Source organism: Physella acuta, unplaced genomic scaffold (genome assembly GCF_028476545.2).
Source record: "Physella acuta isolate Inbredline_101_S28 unplaced genomic scaffold, ASM2847654v3 ptg001787l, whole genome shotgun sequence".
NCBI lineage: Eukaryota > Metazoa > Mollusca > Gastropoda > Physidae > Physella > Physella acuta.
The window spans coordinates 213,238-232,009 of record NW_026733297.1 but is presented as its reverse complement, the minus strand read 5'-3'; the positions used below and the strand labels follow the sequence as shown (position 1 = coordinate 232,009).

The 18,772-nt window shown below is 36.2% G+C and overlaps 2 protein-coding genes across 5 annotated transcripts in view; one reads left to right on the top strand and one right to left on the bottom strand.

The window, feature by feature from the left end:
• LOC131930500 (testis, prostate and placenta-expressed protein) overlaps positions 1–18,772 on the top strand; it is a 90,203-nt gene that overhangs the window by 34,204 nt on the left and 37,227 nt on the right. For 2 of the 4 annotated variants that reach the window (XM_059287024.1, XM_059287022.1), the window contains exon 1: positions 10,911–11,243. The exons of 1 other annotated variant lie outside the window; for it this stretch is intronic. The gene's annotated coding sequence lies outside the window, so the exon portion shown is untranslated. Of the gene's footprint in view, positions 1–7,876; positions 9,888–10,910; positions 11,244–18,772 lie in introns of those variants that run through there. One more of the 4 variants, XM_059287023.1, reaches the window with a different exon arrangement.
• On the bottom strand, positions 81–1,046 carry LOC131930490 (uncharacterized). Its single transcript, XM_059287002.1, has one exon. It carries the CDS (start codon positions 1,044–1,046, stop codon positions 81–83), a length of 966 nt encoding a protein of 321 aa, XP_059142985.1.

Genomic DNA, 18,772 nt, shown 5'->3' with positions numbered 1-18,772 from the left:
CAGAATGATTGAAAAATAGTCCCTCACAAGAACAACAAACCTTATCTGGCATTGAACATCGGTCTTTAATGAATTGTAGTTTATTTTTTACTACAGACTGAATCAATCGCTCTTAATGAGGAGATATAATTTTCTCTAGCGCGAAAGAAATAATCATGTCTTCGTTTTTCTTTCCGTTCTCTGTCCCTTAGCCGTTCACTTTCACGATAATCATGCTGGGCTCTTCTCAACTGTATCGCACCATTGCTCTTCTCTCGTTCAGCTATACGATAAACATTATTTTTCCTGAGACTTGTCTTAGACTGAAGGTCTTTCTTTTTCTCAGCTAAACGATATGCCTCTTTAGTTCTTAATATTTTCATTGCGTTTTTATTCCTGTTCTTCTCTACGGTGCGATATGCTTGTTTTGTCCTAGCTAGTTTCTTTGAGTCGTTGTTCCTCTTCTTCTCTGCAGTGCGATAAGGCTCTTGTGTCCTAGCTAGTTTCATTGAGTCGTTGTTCCTCTTCTTCTCTGCAGTGCGATAAAGCTCTTTTGTCCTAGCTAGTTTCATTGAGTCGTTGTTCCTCTTCTTCTCTGCAGTGCAATAAGGCTCTTTTGTCCTAGCTAGTTTCATTGAGTCGTTGTTCTTCTTCTTCTCTGCAGTGCGATAAGGCTCTTTTGTCCTAGCTAGTTTCATTGAGTCGTTGTTCTTCTTCTTCTCTGCAGTGCGATAAGGCTCTTTTGTCCTAGCTAGTTTCATTGAGTCGTTGTTCCTCTTCTTCTCTGCAGTGCGATAAGGCTCTTGTGTCCTAGCTAGTTTCATTGAGTCGTTGTTCCTCTTCTTCTCTGCAGTGCGATAAGGCTCTTGTGTCCTAGCTAGTTTCTTTGAGTCGTTGTTCCTCTTTCTTTCTGTGCTAAGATAACTTTCTAAAGAACGTGTTACTCTCATGTTCAGCTTGTTTTTATTTCTCTCAACATCTTTAAACGACGTATCACAACGTAGTTTTGACACTGAAAGTTGTATCTTTTTTCTCCGCGCTAAGCTACACTGTCTCTTTACCCTCATTTTAGAATATATGTGGTTAAGACAGACAGAAGTACGTGTCGTTTACAACTCGTTGAACTCAAATACAGTGAACTACACTGACTACAGAACAGAAGGTGTAATCTTCGACCATGCGAGCATAGTTATGCATAAGCCATCTCGAGATTTCAGACGTACGTAAATTATCTAGGAATTTCACAATAGAACTTTGTGCTGTGGCTGTTGGCTTAACATAACTGTTTCTGTGCCTTAAACGTAAAAGCCTTAGTGCAGTCTGCGCTGTACAAACACGCCTTCCCAGTCAAATGTATTCAACCCCTGAATAATATTCTGACCGGTAGGCTTGTACCCATTTCAGCGATAGGCCTACTCACCCGTAAGACGGCAGGCGACTCAAATATTACCATATATGTATGTGTATAGTTAGCGAAGTTTGAGTGAAAGCTCTACTATATCGATAAAACTCAAAGGAGAAGAACGTTCTTGCAATGTTCTGTTGATTCACCAAATAACATTCTATCTACATAAGTGCAAGCAACGAAAACATGCATTTTTCTTTATTTCTTGTCTACTACGTCATTCTGCTTTCGCCGCGTCATGCAGGCATTACACATATTTTATTACAGCCAAAACAAGCAGCAAATACTCTCTAACCATATAGTCTACTGTTAGTATAATTATGTTTAACTTCAATCCTAAACATATAGGCCTACATCGATCACACCAGCATAACCGAACACAATATGCGGCTGTAAAATCGTGATTGTGCACGTATTACATAGGATATGTTCTTATATGACAGAAACAGGCATAGCACTTCCAATGCAATCGGGGTATAGAAATATAGAAGTTTGTGACATAACCCAAATTACACATTATTACAGTTTTTATAAAAATATAATCGAGTAGAAAATAAAATTCATTAAAAAAAGTTTTAGTAAGAAGCGTTTATATCATTTTGCACTATTCTATTTAAAAAATATATTCTTATATAACACTACGGTGACACGGGATAGAGAAATGATTTTTAATCCATTTTTAATTTTCCAACTTTTATAAGTAGAACTAGCCATCGGTACCCGTTTCACGTGAATCATAGGCCTATATATTTTAAAATGTTGAACTTGTTTAGAAAAATAATTTATAAAATAGTTAGGGTCAAAACGCAATGTGCTTTATTACACGCTGAACGATATTACTGACAAAGCAAAGAAATGACTAATTAGCTAAAAATCCGACACATTTAACATAACACAGTCACACACTGATTAACTTAAGTGACTTAAATGATTCCGTTAAAAACTCGGCTATTCCACGGTATTCTTCTTGTTTTTAAAGTGATTTATTTTTATTAGGTTTTTATGAATAGATCTATAGATTTAAATGAAATAGTTCATTTCTTCACCGGTAACCATACCATATTAAATGCACTCGCTGATTAAGAGACTTAAAATTAAGAGACTTAAAAGATTTCTACAAAAAACCCGGCTGTTCAATGGTAGTTATGTTGTTTTTAGTAGATAGTCTAAATCCAGATCTTAGTGACTACGTATAGTTTTTCCGTAGATCTAGTCTAGATCTAGAATCGAGATCTAGATCTATATCTAGAATTTAATTAGATAAAGTAAAAAGTTATAAAAGTTTAGGCCGAGAAAATCGTATTGTATACATTTCCATTAGACAAATTAATTGCACACCAAGTGAACGCGAAATAAAAAAGCGCATAATAGTGCGCAATATTATTAGTACTTTAAAAATTTACATTAGTTTTTTGAGAAATCGGAAGTAGCGTAAATTACTACTTCCGGTCAACGGAAATTACTCAAAATTTAACAGAAGGTAGAGAATTAGATCTTTTACTTACATGTGAAATTTAATTTATCTATCTGAAATAGTACTCAAGTTATAGGCTTTTGAAAAATTCAAAGTAGAAAAAGTACCACTTCCGGTTGTCGGAAATCGCTCAAAAGTTGATACGGATCTACGATTTTGATAAAATACTTATATATGAAATTTCATCAACCTAGCTGTAACGGTACTCAAGTTATCGTGTTTACACACGGACACACACACACACACACACACACAGACACACAGACATACGGACAAGATTGCAAAATTATGTTTTTCCGTATCAGTGAGATGCAAAACGTCGAGATTTGCAAAAATCTCGATTTTTTTTTTTTGCACGATTACAAGACTTTCTCTATACTTCGTATATACGAGAAAGTAAAAAAGGAAATCAAATATTAAAAAAAAATATAGATCTAGATCTAGATCTAATTCCATCTTGTGATTTTTATTCTGACGAAGACACTGTCCATACGAATAGAAATGTGGTAATAAAATCAAATGTGTAGTGGGGGTGGAAGCAGGCGTTGTAACTGAAATAGCAATATTAACAGAGAGTGATATTTCAACGCCAAGAGTAGACTCTTGGCGTTGAAATATCACTCTCTGTTAATATTGCTATTTTAATAAAATCAAATGTACTGTGCATATTCTGCTAAAATCAAATCAGCTGCAAGGTCAACCCTGCAGAGTTCTTCTCTTCAGATAGGTAAATGGTTGTCATGGATTCTTTGGCTTGCAATGCTGGGAGTGGCCAATTAATAAAATAAATAAATTTAAAATTAGTGAGTAGGCCTATCGCTAATATTATTATATTAATAATTAATATATAGATTCTAGGACAGAAATTAACTTTAAATAGCAGTGTCTGCGAGCAAGATTTGCTATATAATATATAAACAGCAGCCATTTGTAAAATAGAGTGGTCTCCCTGAATCTAGCGCTGTAAGTTTATAAAAATAAAACTTAAACAAGATGGCTGCTATAGTAAATGAGCATGGTTGCATCTGTTGGAAACATCGCTTGATTTGTTACTGAAAAGTTTTAATTCAATTATTATTGTTTAAAAACAGGTACATAAATGAAACAAGGAAACATTTTTGAATTTTTTAAAACATAAATAAATCCACATCAACATGTGAAATAATTATTATATAGATCTATTAAAATTTTTAATTTAAGGTGTCACCTGATTTTCACATTACAAGTCACTGGCGATTTTAGGTACCCAAAACGATAGATTACTGCTAATCTATCGTTTTAGCCTAGTTTTAGGTTTAGGTATGTCACCGTATGTAAAATCAGCAGAGGCTAGTGTAATAAAAGTGTAATAGTTAATGTGCAAGAAAGGTGACTCATCATTAATATTTAATAAATATTAGGCTACGCCTATTCATTAAATTGTAGGCCTACCTTATTATTATTTTATTTATAAACAATACCCATGAAAACTAGAGATATAGGCCTATCTCTAACTACTAACTACATTTGATTTTGATGGTTTTAGCTAATTTGTAAATTTGCGGCTAAAATACAGGATTTTAATTATTGGTGCTTTTTAGCTTAGCTGGGAAAGCTTTTCCAGTGACAATCATTCTTAGATCTGGTCCACAAAATTGACAGGAGAGGGACCTTGGATGTTAGTAAGGATCAAGTGAGGGTGGAGTGTCGGTATGTGTCAATAAAACATAATTGAAAGGATGCTCGTAACTTGGTTATGTCATGTAACATATTTACTATTTTTTTTTAATATAGGCTAATGAATAATCCAAAAATAATCACGTTTAAAAGGTTTAAGAATATATAATATATATCTAGATCTAAACTTTTTAAAGATATTCATATGCATGTTTATTTCAGTTTTGATTAGGCTTAATTAGTGTGTTTTAGCAATGTTTAATCAAGGCAATTTATAAATGATAGCTATGTCATTGTAAAATAAATCTAACCCTCCTCCCTTACTGGACTTGAAACCTGTGTGTTATTCACAAAGCTTTGTCCATGCTGAGTTTAAAATATTGTTAAGATTTGTATCTATTTTTTTTAAACAGTAAGCGCATTAAAATTGATCAAGTTAACGAGAAATGCATTCTAAACAACATAACTGACAGTGCGCATGACAGGCATCTCGCTTGCGTAGTGACAGACAGATGCTCACTCAAGTAGTTTTGTCAACCAGAAAAGTTAACCTATCAAATACAGTTCATCAGACCTATAAAATTAAGAGGCCTATCACATTAAAATGATCGCCTGTGACCGAAAGATATAGGCAAATTACAAACATTGCAGCCCACCTGTGTTCTTTTGTAAACCGGTGAGAGAAAACTCAAAGCACAGTATGAGCGTGTTCTAAATCAAGTCCATAACTTTGTTAGCCCAAGTTCTAATTAGTAATTCTAATTACTAAGTACTAATTAGTAATGTAAGCCTAGACCCAACACTAAAATCATTTAATTTTTCAGTATATGAACAAAGAACAGTGAGAATAATATTATATTAGACTAATTAAAATCTATGAAATCAATAAGAATTAACAAAAATTAATTATAACACATTTGAAAACAACAAATAATTAGGCATAAATATTTGTAAATAAGCACACAAAGGCTAATGCTCAATAATTTCAGGGATTAACACAGATTAAAAAACAAAATAATAGATTGTTGTAGGGGCTTTTAGAGTCATAGTATAATCCAAAAGCCAGGTGAAAGATCCATAATGAGACTTAATTAGCCTAATTACGCTAGCAAAATATGTAAAAAAAAGTGTCAAGTAAAAAGAAAACTTATGTAAGCAGTGACAGAGGATACTGCTATACAGCTTCCGTATCAATAGCAATGACGTCACTCGCAAAAAAAATATTGTTTACATGACGTATCAATAGCAATGACGTCACTCAACAAAAAATATTGTTTACTTGACATATCAATAGCAATGATATCACTCACAAAATTAATATTGTTTACGTGACATGTGGGTGATTTTTTTTCTCTAAATGAGTATAGAATATTTACAATTTTAATTCAGAAACAGATCAATCTAATAATACCCTACCTAACAGTGCAAGTTTGGAACTTTACAGATCGATATTTTAAGTTTTTAAGCAACTTAAAACTTTACCCATGTTTATGTTTGACCTTCATTGTTGGAAGCTAATTAAATTTTTTCTGGCAAAAATAGCTTTGTCATCTTCAGGTAGCATAAAAATACGCTTAAAATCTCTGCCATTTTTCACGTGATAATCATTTTTTAAAAACCAAATTCTAAGAAAGTCACTTTACTATTAGGCAAAATTTTCAAAAAACGTGTCTGGTTTTGGGTGTTCAAACAAAATATGTAGGCCTGCTATAATTTTTTTTTTTTACACGATCTATCTATAGTTGTTTTTTAACAGTTGTAAACTTGAGACATATCGGTTTAGCAACCATGAGCTTTACCGACTCGACCACACCAACCCCACTTCTGAAAAGATTTCTTAGTAAAAATAATGTTTCTGTAATCCTGCGATGTGTACTTACGAATTTTATTTCTAAGATATTTTAATATGCTTCTGAGAAGTTTTATTGAAAAAAATTTGTTTTGACTATAGTTACTAGATCTATATAATCACCACTTTAACATTTAAATATCTAATCCTCAGTTCATTTATAAGAAGCAGCATGGGAGAGGCAACTGCTGATTTAGATTTACAGTCTGATGAGTTTAAAGAATTTTCAAATTCTGAAGATGTGAAGCCACTTCTATCTACAGTATTTTCATCTTCTTCTGACATAAAAACGGAATTATCATTTTTAACTTTCCGTGATATCAAACCAAACTTGACATTTATAAATTCACAGGATGATAAAACCGTTGTTACGCCAGATTTTTCATCTTCTACAGACACAAAGTCAGAATGTACAACATTTTCCTCTTTTGATGATGTAAAACACCATATGACATTTCTAACTTCTCAAGATAAAACAACAGGATTTTTAATTTTTAAAGATATGGAACCTGCTGTATCAGCAGTATGTACAAGATCTGAAATTATAAAACCAGAATTAGAAACTTTATCAACTTGTGAAGATATAAAACCAGAATTAGAAACTTTATCAACCAACACAGAATTAGAAATTTTATCAACTCCTGAAGATATAAATCCAGAATTAGAAAATATATCAACTAGTGAAGATCTAAAACGTGAATTAGAAACTTTATCAACTAGCGAAGATATAATCCCAGAATTAGAAACTTTATCAACCAACAAAGATTTAAAACCAGATTTATGGACAAAATTTTTAGATTCTGAGGACAAACAACAAAATGGACTTCAAGAAAAGCTAAAACTCTCTGAAGATGAAACATATCTCTCTGTTGATCCTAATGAACATCATGAACAGTTTTTTCAAAGATCTAACTTGAGTAAAAAAGCTCAAGTAGGGGAGAGGCCACTTGAATGTGATGCTTGCCATAAAAGGTTTTCAGATAGTTCTAGGTTAAGTAAACATAAAAAAGTTCATTCAGGAGATAAGCCTCATGAATGTGATGTTTGTCATAAAAAGTTTTCTCAGAGTTCTAGTTTAAATGCACACAAAAGAGTTCATTCAGGAGATAAACCATTTGAATGTGATGTTTGTCAAAAAAAGTTTTCTCAGCGTTCTAATTTATATGCGCACAAACAAGTTCATTCAGAAGATAAACCATTTGAATGTGATGTTTGTCATAAAAAGTTTTCATATAGTTCTAATTTATATGCACACAAAAGAGTTCATTCAGAAGATAAACCATTTGAATGTGATGTTTGTCATAAAAAGTTTTCTCAGAGTTCTAGTTTACATAAACACAAAAGAGTTCATTCAGAAGATAAACCATTTGAATGTGATGTTTGTCATAAAAAGTTTTCTCAGAGTTCTAGTTTATATAAACACAAAAGAGTTCATTCAGAAGATAAACCATTTGAATGTGATGTTTGTCATAAAAAGTTTTCTTGGAGTTATAGGTTATATACACACAAAAGAGTTCATTCAGGAGATAAACCATTTGAATGTGATGTTTGTCATAAAAAGTTTTCTTGGAGTTATAGTTTATATAAACACAAAAGAGTTCATTCAGAAGATAAACCATTTGAATGTGATGTTTGTCATAAAAAGTTTTCACATAGTGCTAATTTATATGCACACAAACAAGTTCATTCAGAAGATAAACAATTTGAATGTGATGTTTGTCATAAAAAGTTTTCTCAGAGTTCTGGTTTATATAGACACAAAAGAGTTCATTCAGAAGATAAACCATTTGAATGTGATGTTTGTCATAAAAAGTTTTCATATAGTTCTAATTTATATGCACACAAAAGAGTTCATTCAGAAGATAAACCATTTGAATGTGATGTTTGTCATAAAAAGTTTTCTCAGAGTTCTAGCTTATATAAACACAAAAGAGTTCATTCAGAAGATAAACCATTTGAATGTGATGTTTGTCATAAAAAGTTTTCATATAGTTCTAGCTTATATAGACACAAAAGAGTTCATTCAGAAGATAAACCATTTGAATGTGATGTTTGTCATAAAAAGTTTTCACATAGTGCTAATTTATATGCACACAAACAAGTTCATTCAGAATATAAACAATTTGAATGTGATGTTTGTCATGAAAAGTTTTCTCAGAGTTCTAGTTTATATAAACACAAAAGAGTTCATTCAGAAGATAAACCATTTGAATGTAAGGTTTGTCATATAAAGTTTTCACATAGTGCTATTTTATATATACACAAACAAGTTCATTCAGGAGATAAACCATTTGAATGTGATGTTTGTCATAAAAACTTTTCTCAGAGTTCTAGTTTATATAAACACAAAATAGTTCATTCAGAAGATAAACCATTTGAATGTGATGTTTGTCATAAAAAGTTTTCTCAGAGTTCTAGTTTATATAAACACAAAAGAGTTCATTCAGAAGATAAACCATTTGAATGTGATGTTTGTCATATAAAGTTTTCACATAGTGCTATTTTATATATACACAAACAAGTTCATTCAGAAGATAAACCATTTGAATGTGATGTTTGTCATAAAAAGTTTTCTAGAAAAAATAAAACAGTTCATACTGGAGATAAGCCAGATGAATGTGATGATTGCCATAAATATGTTTCTAAAATAAAGCAGCTCCCGACATATTGGCTCCCGATATAAGTGCTCAAGACAAATGGGCTTTTGACAAAATGACTCCTGACATATTGGCTCCAGATCAATGAATGGCATGACCACTATTGGCATAAAAGTAACGATTTTGTCCTACCTCCAATACCACTATATACTCTTGTAAATGCCCGAATGAAATTGTTTTTCATGAACCAACATTAATTCACACACAAAGCGAGCCCTTAACAGCTAAATTTCACCAATTTTAAAGTTTTGATAATGTTTAATTTACAACAGAAAAGATCTGTTGCTTAAAAGCGAGCACAGAAGTGTAAATGTACGGATATGTATATATATGTATATTTATGTATATATATGTGTATATATATATATGTATATATATGTGTGTATATATGTTGGCTGGTATCCTAATGTTGGCTGGTTATTGAATAGTTGTCACAGGTTGCTTGTTTTTTGTGTGTAGTTATATTCGTGGTTGGTCGTAGCTGGATCGGGGTAATGTTCCCCCCTTCTCTCAAGACGCCGCCCGGTTCTCACGGCACTGGGTTCTGGCAGGGTGTGACGGTGTCACGGATAATTTACGAGGTTCACAGTCGTGGATTGTGACCGGACCCTAGGTGTGTGCATGCTTTGTGTTCAATTTTATGTCCTGTCTCCCCAATGGTCGTCTGCTTAAATTTACGACCGTAAGGTCGCGACGGTCAGTTCTTGTCAAAACAGGTGGTCGGAAAGTGTGGGAAAAAGTTTGTTTGGATTCAGCCTATTTAAGAGGACTGTGTTCAGACCTCTGTCTCTTACACACCAAGCTAGGGCTATAGACCAGTCTAGGCCTTATGATAGCCGCAGAGGCTTGTTTAGTGGCCCAGCTGAGGTATTGTTGATATGGCCTGGTGTTTACACCAGCGGCCCAACACCTTGTTCCAGTGGCCCGATATTATGCTCGTGGCCTGATGTCTCGTTCTTGTGGCCCGATATTATGCTCGTGGCCTGATGTCTCGTTCTTGTGGCCCGATATTATGCTCGTTGCCTGATGTCTCGTTCTTGTGGCCCGATATTATGCTCGTTGCCTGATGTCTCCTTCTTGTGGCCCGATATTATGCTCGTGGCCTGATGTCTCGTTCTTGTGGCCCGATATTATGCTCGTGGCCTGATGTCTCGTTCTTGTGGCCCGATATTATGCTCGTGGCCTGATGTCTCGTTCTTGTGGCCCGATATTATGCTCGTTGCCTGATGTCTCGTTCTTGTGGCCCGATATTATGCTCGTTGCCTGATGTCTTGTTCTTGTGGCCCGATATTATGCTCGTGGCCTGATGTCTCGTTCTTGTGGCCCGATATTATGCTCGTGGCCTGATGTCTCGTTCTTGTGGCCCGATATTATGCTCGTTGCCTGATGTCTTGTTCTTGTGGCCCGATATTATGCTCGTGGCCTGATGTCTCGTTCTTGTGGCCCGATATTATGCTCGTGGCCTGATGTCTCGTTCTTGTGGCCCGATATTATGCTCGTGGCCTGATGTCTCGTTCTTGTGGCCCTATATTATGCTCGTTGCCTGATGTCTCGTTCTTGTGGCCCGATATCTCGTTCTTGTGGCCCGATATTATGCTCGTTGCCTGATGTCTCGTTCTTGTGGCCCGATATTATGCTCGTGGCCTGATGTCTCGTTCTTGTGGCCCGATATTATGCTCGTGGCCTGATGTCTCGTTCTTGTGGCCCGATATTATGCTCGTGGCCTGATGTCTCGTTCTTGTGGCCCGATATTATGCTCGTGGCCTGATGTCTCGTTCTTGTGGCCCGATATTATGCTCGTATCCTGATGTCTCGTTCTTGTGGCCCGATATTATGCTCGTGGCCTGATGTCTCGTTCTTGTGGCCCGATATTATGCGCGTGGCCTGATGTCTCGTTCTTGTGGCCCGATATTATGCTCGTGGCCTGATGTCTCGTTCTTGTGGCCCGATATTATGCTCGTGGCCTGATGTCTCGTTCTTGTGGCCCGATATTATGCTCGTGGCCTGATGTCTCGTTCTTGTGGCCCGATATTACGCTCGTTGCCTGATGTCTCGATCCAGTGGCCAAATGTCTCGCTCTGGGGCCAGATGTTTGTTTTGGAGGACGGATATGTTGTCCTTGTGGCTGGGGAATCACCCTGCCTTTTGTGTGTGACGAACTGGGTCGTGTAAGGAACTCGTAAACATTCATGAAAGGATAAAATTGTGGTTGTATCTAAAAATGTAAGTGATTTATTTTTTTTAATTTTTACATGTATTAAGAATTCGAGGGATGTTTCTTTTATTATGAAAACCGGCCAGGTCTTTTTTGTATCCTTTTGTTTTTTTTGCTTGTAAAATACATTTTTGTGAAGTAGGATGAAGTTAAATAAATGCATTAACTGGGTGTTTACCAAGTTTTATTTTTAGTGTAAAATTAATGTTGTATTTGTTTAGATGTTAATTAGTTTTGCTCAGGTCTATTAGACTCCTTTGTCACCACGCAAAGGTGCACGGATTTGAGAGAATAATGGTCAATACCATCTTACCATGTATTAAGAATTCGAGGGATGTTTCCTTGATTATGAAAACTGGCCAGGCCTTATTTGTATCCTTTTGTTTTTTGCTTGTAAAATACATTTTTTGTGAAGTAGGATGAAGTTAAATAAATGCATTAACTGGGTGTTTACCAAGTTTTATTTTTAGTGTAAAATTAATGTTGTATTTGTTTAGATGTTAATTAGTTTTGCTCAGGTCTATTAGACTCCTTTGTCACCACGCAAAGGTGCACGGATTTGAGAGAATAATGGTCAATACCATCGTACTGTGATGACGCAAAATTACGTCAGACATGTTTAGCAGATATAGGTTAGCAGAAACAGACTATAGGCCTAGTTGGTTGGTTGGAGAGGCCAATGGGAATACGGCAAATGACCGGTCACGTGAGACGGTCAGCTGACCACTGAAGCGTGGGCTGCTGTTAGGCCGGCAGTGGATAGGTAGCTAGCGAGGAGAGAAGGTGTTAGGTTGTAGAATGGAGCAGACGTAGTGATGTAGAGAACAGAAAGTTAGTGTTAGGATTGGTCATGGGAGTGCGTAGTTAGTAGTATAGTGAACAGTTAGCAGTAGTAGTAGTAGTAAACAGTAGAGAGTATAGAATAGGCTAGTAGGAAGAACTTGATTCTATAATTTTAATAAAGAACATTTTTCATTTCTATACTTGAACTTGTGTTATTGGATTCATTCGTTCCGCCTTCTTAAAAATCCCCACCCTCACATCTGGCGGAGCTCGGGACGAACCGCGGATCGAGGACGGGAAAGAAAGTATATCGGTTTACTCATGACGGAGTACGACTTGTGTATTGCTTTCTCTAACTCATCACAAAGCGGACTTCTTCAACCGGAACGAGTGGATTACCAACACAAGGGAAAAGTCAACGTGTCCAAAAAGATAAGTACCTTCCAAAAAATTTTTTTTAAACGTTTGGGTTTAGACTCGTGCTGGATATTTTGTACCAGCGGGTTTCCTGTCTGTTGTTTCTTCGTTACACTTACATCCTGTTGCCTTAGTTGTTTTTTTTAACTTCCTCAACACTACACACAAATACACCATGGAAGCAGAATTAGAATTATATAAACAGGGTATGGCAATGAACAAAAAGGGCGAAGAGCTAGACGCATGGGTAGATGGTAGGTTAGAACAACGGCTAGAAAGAGAGGCTAGAATAAAGGCAAAAGAGGCAAAAACATTAGCAGAGGCAGACCTGGAAAGGAAAAAATTAGAAGCAGAAACAGCCAGGATTAAAATAGAATCGGACAAAGCAATAGAACTAGAAAAACTGAGAATACAGCATGAATCAATAACAAACAACCAAAACAACACTATTCCTGCTCCAGTAAAACAAGAACAAACCAACACCCATAAGAGCATGCTTTTCAAACTGCCAAAATTTCAAGATGATAGAGATAGCATAGACGCATACATTCGCAGGTTTGAAACTATAGCAAAAGGAGAAAACACACCAGAACACCTCATGAGCACACACTTACTCACCCAATTAGGAGGTAAAGGATTAGACGCTTGCCACACGCTCATCGAAGACGAAATAAAAGACTACAAAACACTCAAGCAAACACTCCTGGAATTCTATAATTTAACAGAAGAAAACTACAGAAATAAATTTCACAAATTACAGCCAAACAAAGTGGAAGACTTCACAGTTTTTTCAAACGAAATTAAGCTTACATTAGACAAATGGATAGAATCATCAGGCATCAACAAAACTTACGAAGACCTCCTACAATTCATACTTATAGACAAAGTACTAAACAGTGTACACGCAGATCTATTTGCATTCCTACAGGAAAGGAAACCCAGAGACATGAAAACAATAACTGATCTATCCCAAAAATACATTGCTGCCCACCCCACAAAACCAATTAGCAAACGAACCGATTCAGAAATAGTACCAGTCTACGTAGCCAACATAAACGATGGGGTCAGAAGCCGTACCCGCAGTGCTAACAACAATCGCCCACACTCAAGTAGACCAGAGCAACGCCCACTGCCAAGAAATAACCTTTACCAGATACCAAACAGAGAACCTCGATGTTATAGATGCAATCAAGTTGGTCATATGGAAAGAAACTGCACGCAAAACACGAACTACAGGACCAACAACGCCAACTACACATACAACGGACCAAGAAACAACAGATATAACACACATGCAGCATTTATAGCCTCCCAATCGAAAAACAATAGACTCAATACATTCCAGGCAAGAATTAACAAAACACCAGCGTACGCAATGAGAGACACAGGTTGTTCGGCCGTTGCAGTACGCAACACATTCGTACAACAGCATCAATAAACAGGCAGATCACAAAGAATACAAAGTTTTGGAGGTGCGATACAAACATGGCCTACAGCTATTGTTACTATAGAAACACCAACAGCATACAAAACAGTTGAAGCTGTGGTATTCAAACATGGCCCTTACGACATGATTCTGGGCAACATACGAGGTGTAAAAAGATTCCAGGTAGAACACAACACACATAGACACGCGCCAACCCCATGTCAACAATGCCCTGCAATAGAAAGCTACAATTCTCTCAAGTTAGTATGTACAACACAACAGCAAACGATTTCCAGATTACAAAATGATATCACACAACTCATAGAACAGCTACAATGTAACCATCTACCCCATCGGTCTTAGCACATTAACCCCATGACCAAGCATTTGACCCGGAACGCCCCCACGAATGATTTTGAACAACGGACATAATAGTGAAGTAAAGTCGAGTTTTTTGTTTGTTAATCTAAGTAGTCGAGAAAATCGACGTGAAGTCGATATAGTTGAAGTCGAAGTCAGTGCAGTCAAATCCGAAGTCAATAGTGTTATTGAAGTCAGTGAAGTATAAGTCAGAACTGAAGTCAAAAAAGTTATTTGAAGTCAGTCAAGTCAGTCAATAAGTTGTTGAAGTCGTAATTGAGGTCATAGTGACGTAGTTGAAGTCATGTTGCAGTCAAAGAAAAGTCTTTGAAGTTATATTAAAGTCGTTGAGGTCATAGTGAAGAAGTGAAATCGTCGAAGTTAAGGTGAAGTCTTTGAAATCAAAGTGATGTCGTTGAAATCTTTGAAGTCAAAGTTAAAGTATTTGAAGTCGAAGTAAGGTTAATCTAAGTCAGTCGTTGAAGTCTTCGAAGTCATATTGAAGTCGTTGAAGTCAAAGTGAAGTCTTTGAAGTCATATTGAAGTCGTTGAAGTCAAGGAAAAGTCTTTGAAGTCAAAGTGAAGTCGTTTAAGCCTTTGAAATCAAAGTGAAGTTTTTTTTTTAAAGTCAAGGTGAAGTCGTCGAACTTTAAGTCAGTCAGTGAAGTCTATTAAGTTAAAGAGAAGTCGAAGTCAGTCAGAGAGGTCTAATTAAGTCAGTCGTCAGAGGAAATCAGTCGTAATTTGAAGTCAGTCGAAGCCAGTCAGAGGTCTATGAAGTCAGTCGATTTAGTTGTCGCAGTGGAGTTAGTCGTCAAAGAGAATTTAGTCGTCAAAGAAATTAGTCGTTAAGTGAAGTCGAAGTCGGTCAGTGATGTTTATGAAGTCAGTGAAGTGTCGTCAAGGTGAAATTAGTCATCATAGTGAAGTCAGTGAAGTTACTGAAGTCCAAAGTGAAATAAGCGAAGTTACTGAAGTCAGTTAAAGTGAAATTAGTCAAGCTACTGAAGTCAAAAGTGACGTCAGTTAATTATTCAAGCCAGCCAGTTAAGTCAAGTCAGAAGTCACATAGTGAGAGCTGCTCCACTATATGATAACGTGTTCAAATGTTGATTTGAAATGGCACAATATTATTGATATACACTTACATGTCTATTCTTTTTGTGAAGCTATTTCTAAGCTCTAGTAGTGTTTACGTCTATTGAGTTTATTAGGCTTTACAGATTGTTGTTAGATTAGAGTGTACTGATTTTTTTTATTTGGTTATGTTGTAATGTTATTTTTGTATGCTGTATCTACCGCCAGACAAATGTTCAGCACGTTAAATTTGGGATTGAGGTTTTTTTAAATGGAAGGTACCTCTGTCTGAATACTTGTCTGCGCGGGCACTTAAATGTTCACGTAAAGCCATTGCTCATGGTCTCCGTAATACAATTTTCAGACCACCAACACTCACAGAGAATGAGACGAGATGAAGCAGACACTTCAAAGAATGCCGCCACCTGAAGCCCCTGATCACGTTGAGTTACCTGGACAGCGAACAGCCTGCTGGACGTGAATAGCCCTGGTCAAGACAGCGAACGCATCGCCACCACTTCGCCCCACCCTGTGGTTGAATAACAGACCGCCAGCTCCGTACATCTAAGTCGGCAGATACAAAGGGTAGAAGACCCATCGTCCAAGTTCCCAGCGTCGGAATGTTGCGTCATTGTTCGCCACCGCATCAGACGGCTCCAGTTCATCGTATAACCACTCTACGTGGACGTCTCAACCAGCGTTGAGATGAGATTGTTGCGTCATCACATTGACCAACGAAAGTTACGCCTACACCCGCCTCACGGGAATTTACATCAAACTCGCTACAACCCACCCACCACAGAGGAACGCCACAATTACATAACACGTACACATACACTTACACTGCTCGCAGAGCCCGTTCAACCAGTTACACATTCTACTAAGATTGGCTCAAGGCCAGTACACGACAACCTAGCCAGAACTGAGTTTCACATGATTGAATTCACACATACCATGAAACATAGACATACATTATCAAGCAGAAACACCCAACGTCAAGATACTTACACGAGAACTAGAACAATGGCATTTTTTTTCAGGAACACAGACACAAGATTTTATGTTTTTGTAAACTGTGCTGTCCCATTTTGTATTTGATTTACATGATTGATGTTAGGGATAGAATAGAGTAGTAAGATAGATAGTTGTTGATGTATTAGATTAGTAGCAGACGCTGAAAAATATAATTTGTCAGCTACAGAAAGGGAGGGAGATATGTGATGACGCAAGGTTGCGTCGAGCTCAGGTAGATAGCAGAAGCAGGCTATAGCAAGTTGGTCAGACTAGTCAGAGAGAGAGACCAATGAAAATACGGGAACTGACCGGTCACGTGGGACGGTCAGCTGACCACTGAGGCGTGGGTCAGTAGTAGAGAGATAGGAGGAGTTGATAGGTAGCTAGCGAGGAGTAGTGAAGGTGTTAGGAAGCGGTTAGAGACGGTTGTAATATGTAGAGCTAGGGAACAGAAAGTTAGTGTTAGGATTGGTCATGGGAGTGCGTAGTTAGTAGTATAGTGAACAGTTAGTAGTAGTAGTAAACAGTAGAGAGTATAGAATAGGCTAATGAGGTAGAAACATGATTTTATACATTTGAATAAAGAACTTTGTATTTGGAACTGAACTGTGTGTTATTGGATTCATTCGTTTCGCATCGTAAAAATCCCCACCCTCACAACTGGTGCAACAAGAAGAACCACAAACAAGATCCTCATTTTGTACCCTCACACAGACGAACCAATGCTTCCTTTTATGTATAATGACCTGATTCTGATTATCACTTGACATGGACAAGTCATTCAATTGAAGTTGGGTTTGTTGCTGACTCTCTAATAAAGTCTCTAGAAAAAGTAAAAAAAACAAGTGAGCTTCAAATTCTCAATTCCAAATCTGATTGTAAGACATCTTTGATAGGATTTTCATCAAATTTTTTGTTGAAATCTCCATTACTTTAGTCATTAGTGAGAGACTTAGCCTAATGCAAATGTTTAAAAATAGAGCCAGTTCACCAAAAAAAAAAATGAAGGGAATTCTTCACATCCTAGTCAACAAATGGAAACTGAAATCAGCTGAGTGTGACCAAGTTCTGTTTCAATTTTCAACATTCATAGATACATGTACTCTAAATGGTTGTCTATCTAAATCTAATTGAGAACATGATAGGCTGGACATTTTTTTCATAGAACAGCTTGGTAGCAAAATTTCTTATGTGAACATTTGGAAAATTGTTAGAGATCTATTGCTTCTGTCACATGGTCAAGCCAGTGTTGAAAGAGGTTTTTCTGAAAATAGAAGTTGGAGGAGTGTCATTTGACACCAAAGATACTGATTGCAAAAGGGATTATGCTGGACTCTCAGACAATCTCCTGACTTAGATAATTTTGTAATCACACCAACATTATTTCAAAAATTGTGTGTGCAAAAAACATACATCACCCTCATTGTAATGCCCGTTAGTGGTAGTTTTTACCTTGAAATTCCCCCCAAAATCACCTTGAAAACCTTGAAAAAGCCTTGAATTTTCTTTTGGGATTTGGCTATGGACCCTGTATGCACTCTTGGTATTTTAAAATCTTGAGACGAGACCTAGAAACAAATAACCGCATTTTTTTTTAATAATGGTAACCATGTTCACAAGAGAAAATTCAGTTCGAAAATTCACACCTCTCCCTGGCTAGCGAGATATCGAATAACAGTGAGAGAGAACATGTCTTACAAGCCATACACTCGGCAGCATTTGTAAAAGTAGTTACTATAAGTCCATAGTAACGATGAAAACAGTTCTATAGAATACAAGGCATCACTATAACATGACAACACAACTGCAAACAATGGATGGTTGCAATGTTTTTATTGAATACAATGTTTGTATATACAGTTAGGTGTATTTATATTAATAGTTATTAAATTTTAATGTTTTATTGACGTTAATATCTAAACTACAAAAGATTGCATTTTATTATCTATTTTTATCATTGAATGCAATACAATTATTAATGTACGTTATTGTTTCTTTTGCTTAAATCAACAGACAGTTGTATAATGAATATTATTACAAAACAGTCTTATTTTAATAAAAATATTTTATTCTGCGTAACAGATCGTGCACATTTGATGAAAGGAAAAAGTGGGAGGGGGTTATATTTATCATCATGTTATATTGTGTCCTATGGAATATTGTTAAAATACTGCTGTTGTATAACACTTGTTAGTAAGTTTAGTTGTTTTTATTTGTAAAAAACAAAAACAAAAGAAAATTCTGCTATAGGCCCATGAATCTACAATCATTGGATAATTAGGATGAAAAACGACGATTTTCTAAAAAATAATGTGATTCTTGTAATTCATTTATATGGTCACATAAATTGCAAAACACTGAGTTTACATTTTGTTCGTGATGAGGCAAGGGGGGGGGGGGGGGGTTATGAACATATTTGTTCTGTAACGTCCTGTGGAGAATGGGGTAGGTTTCAAATGT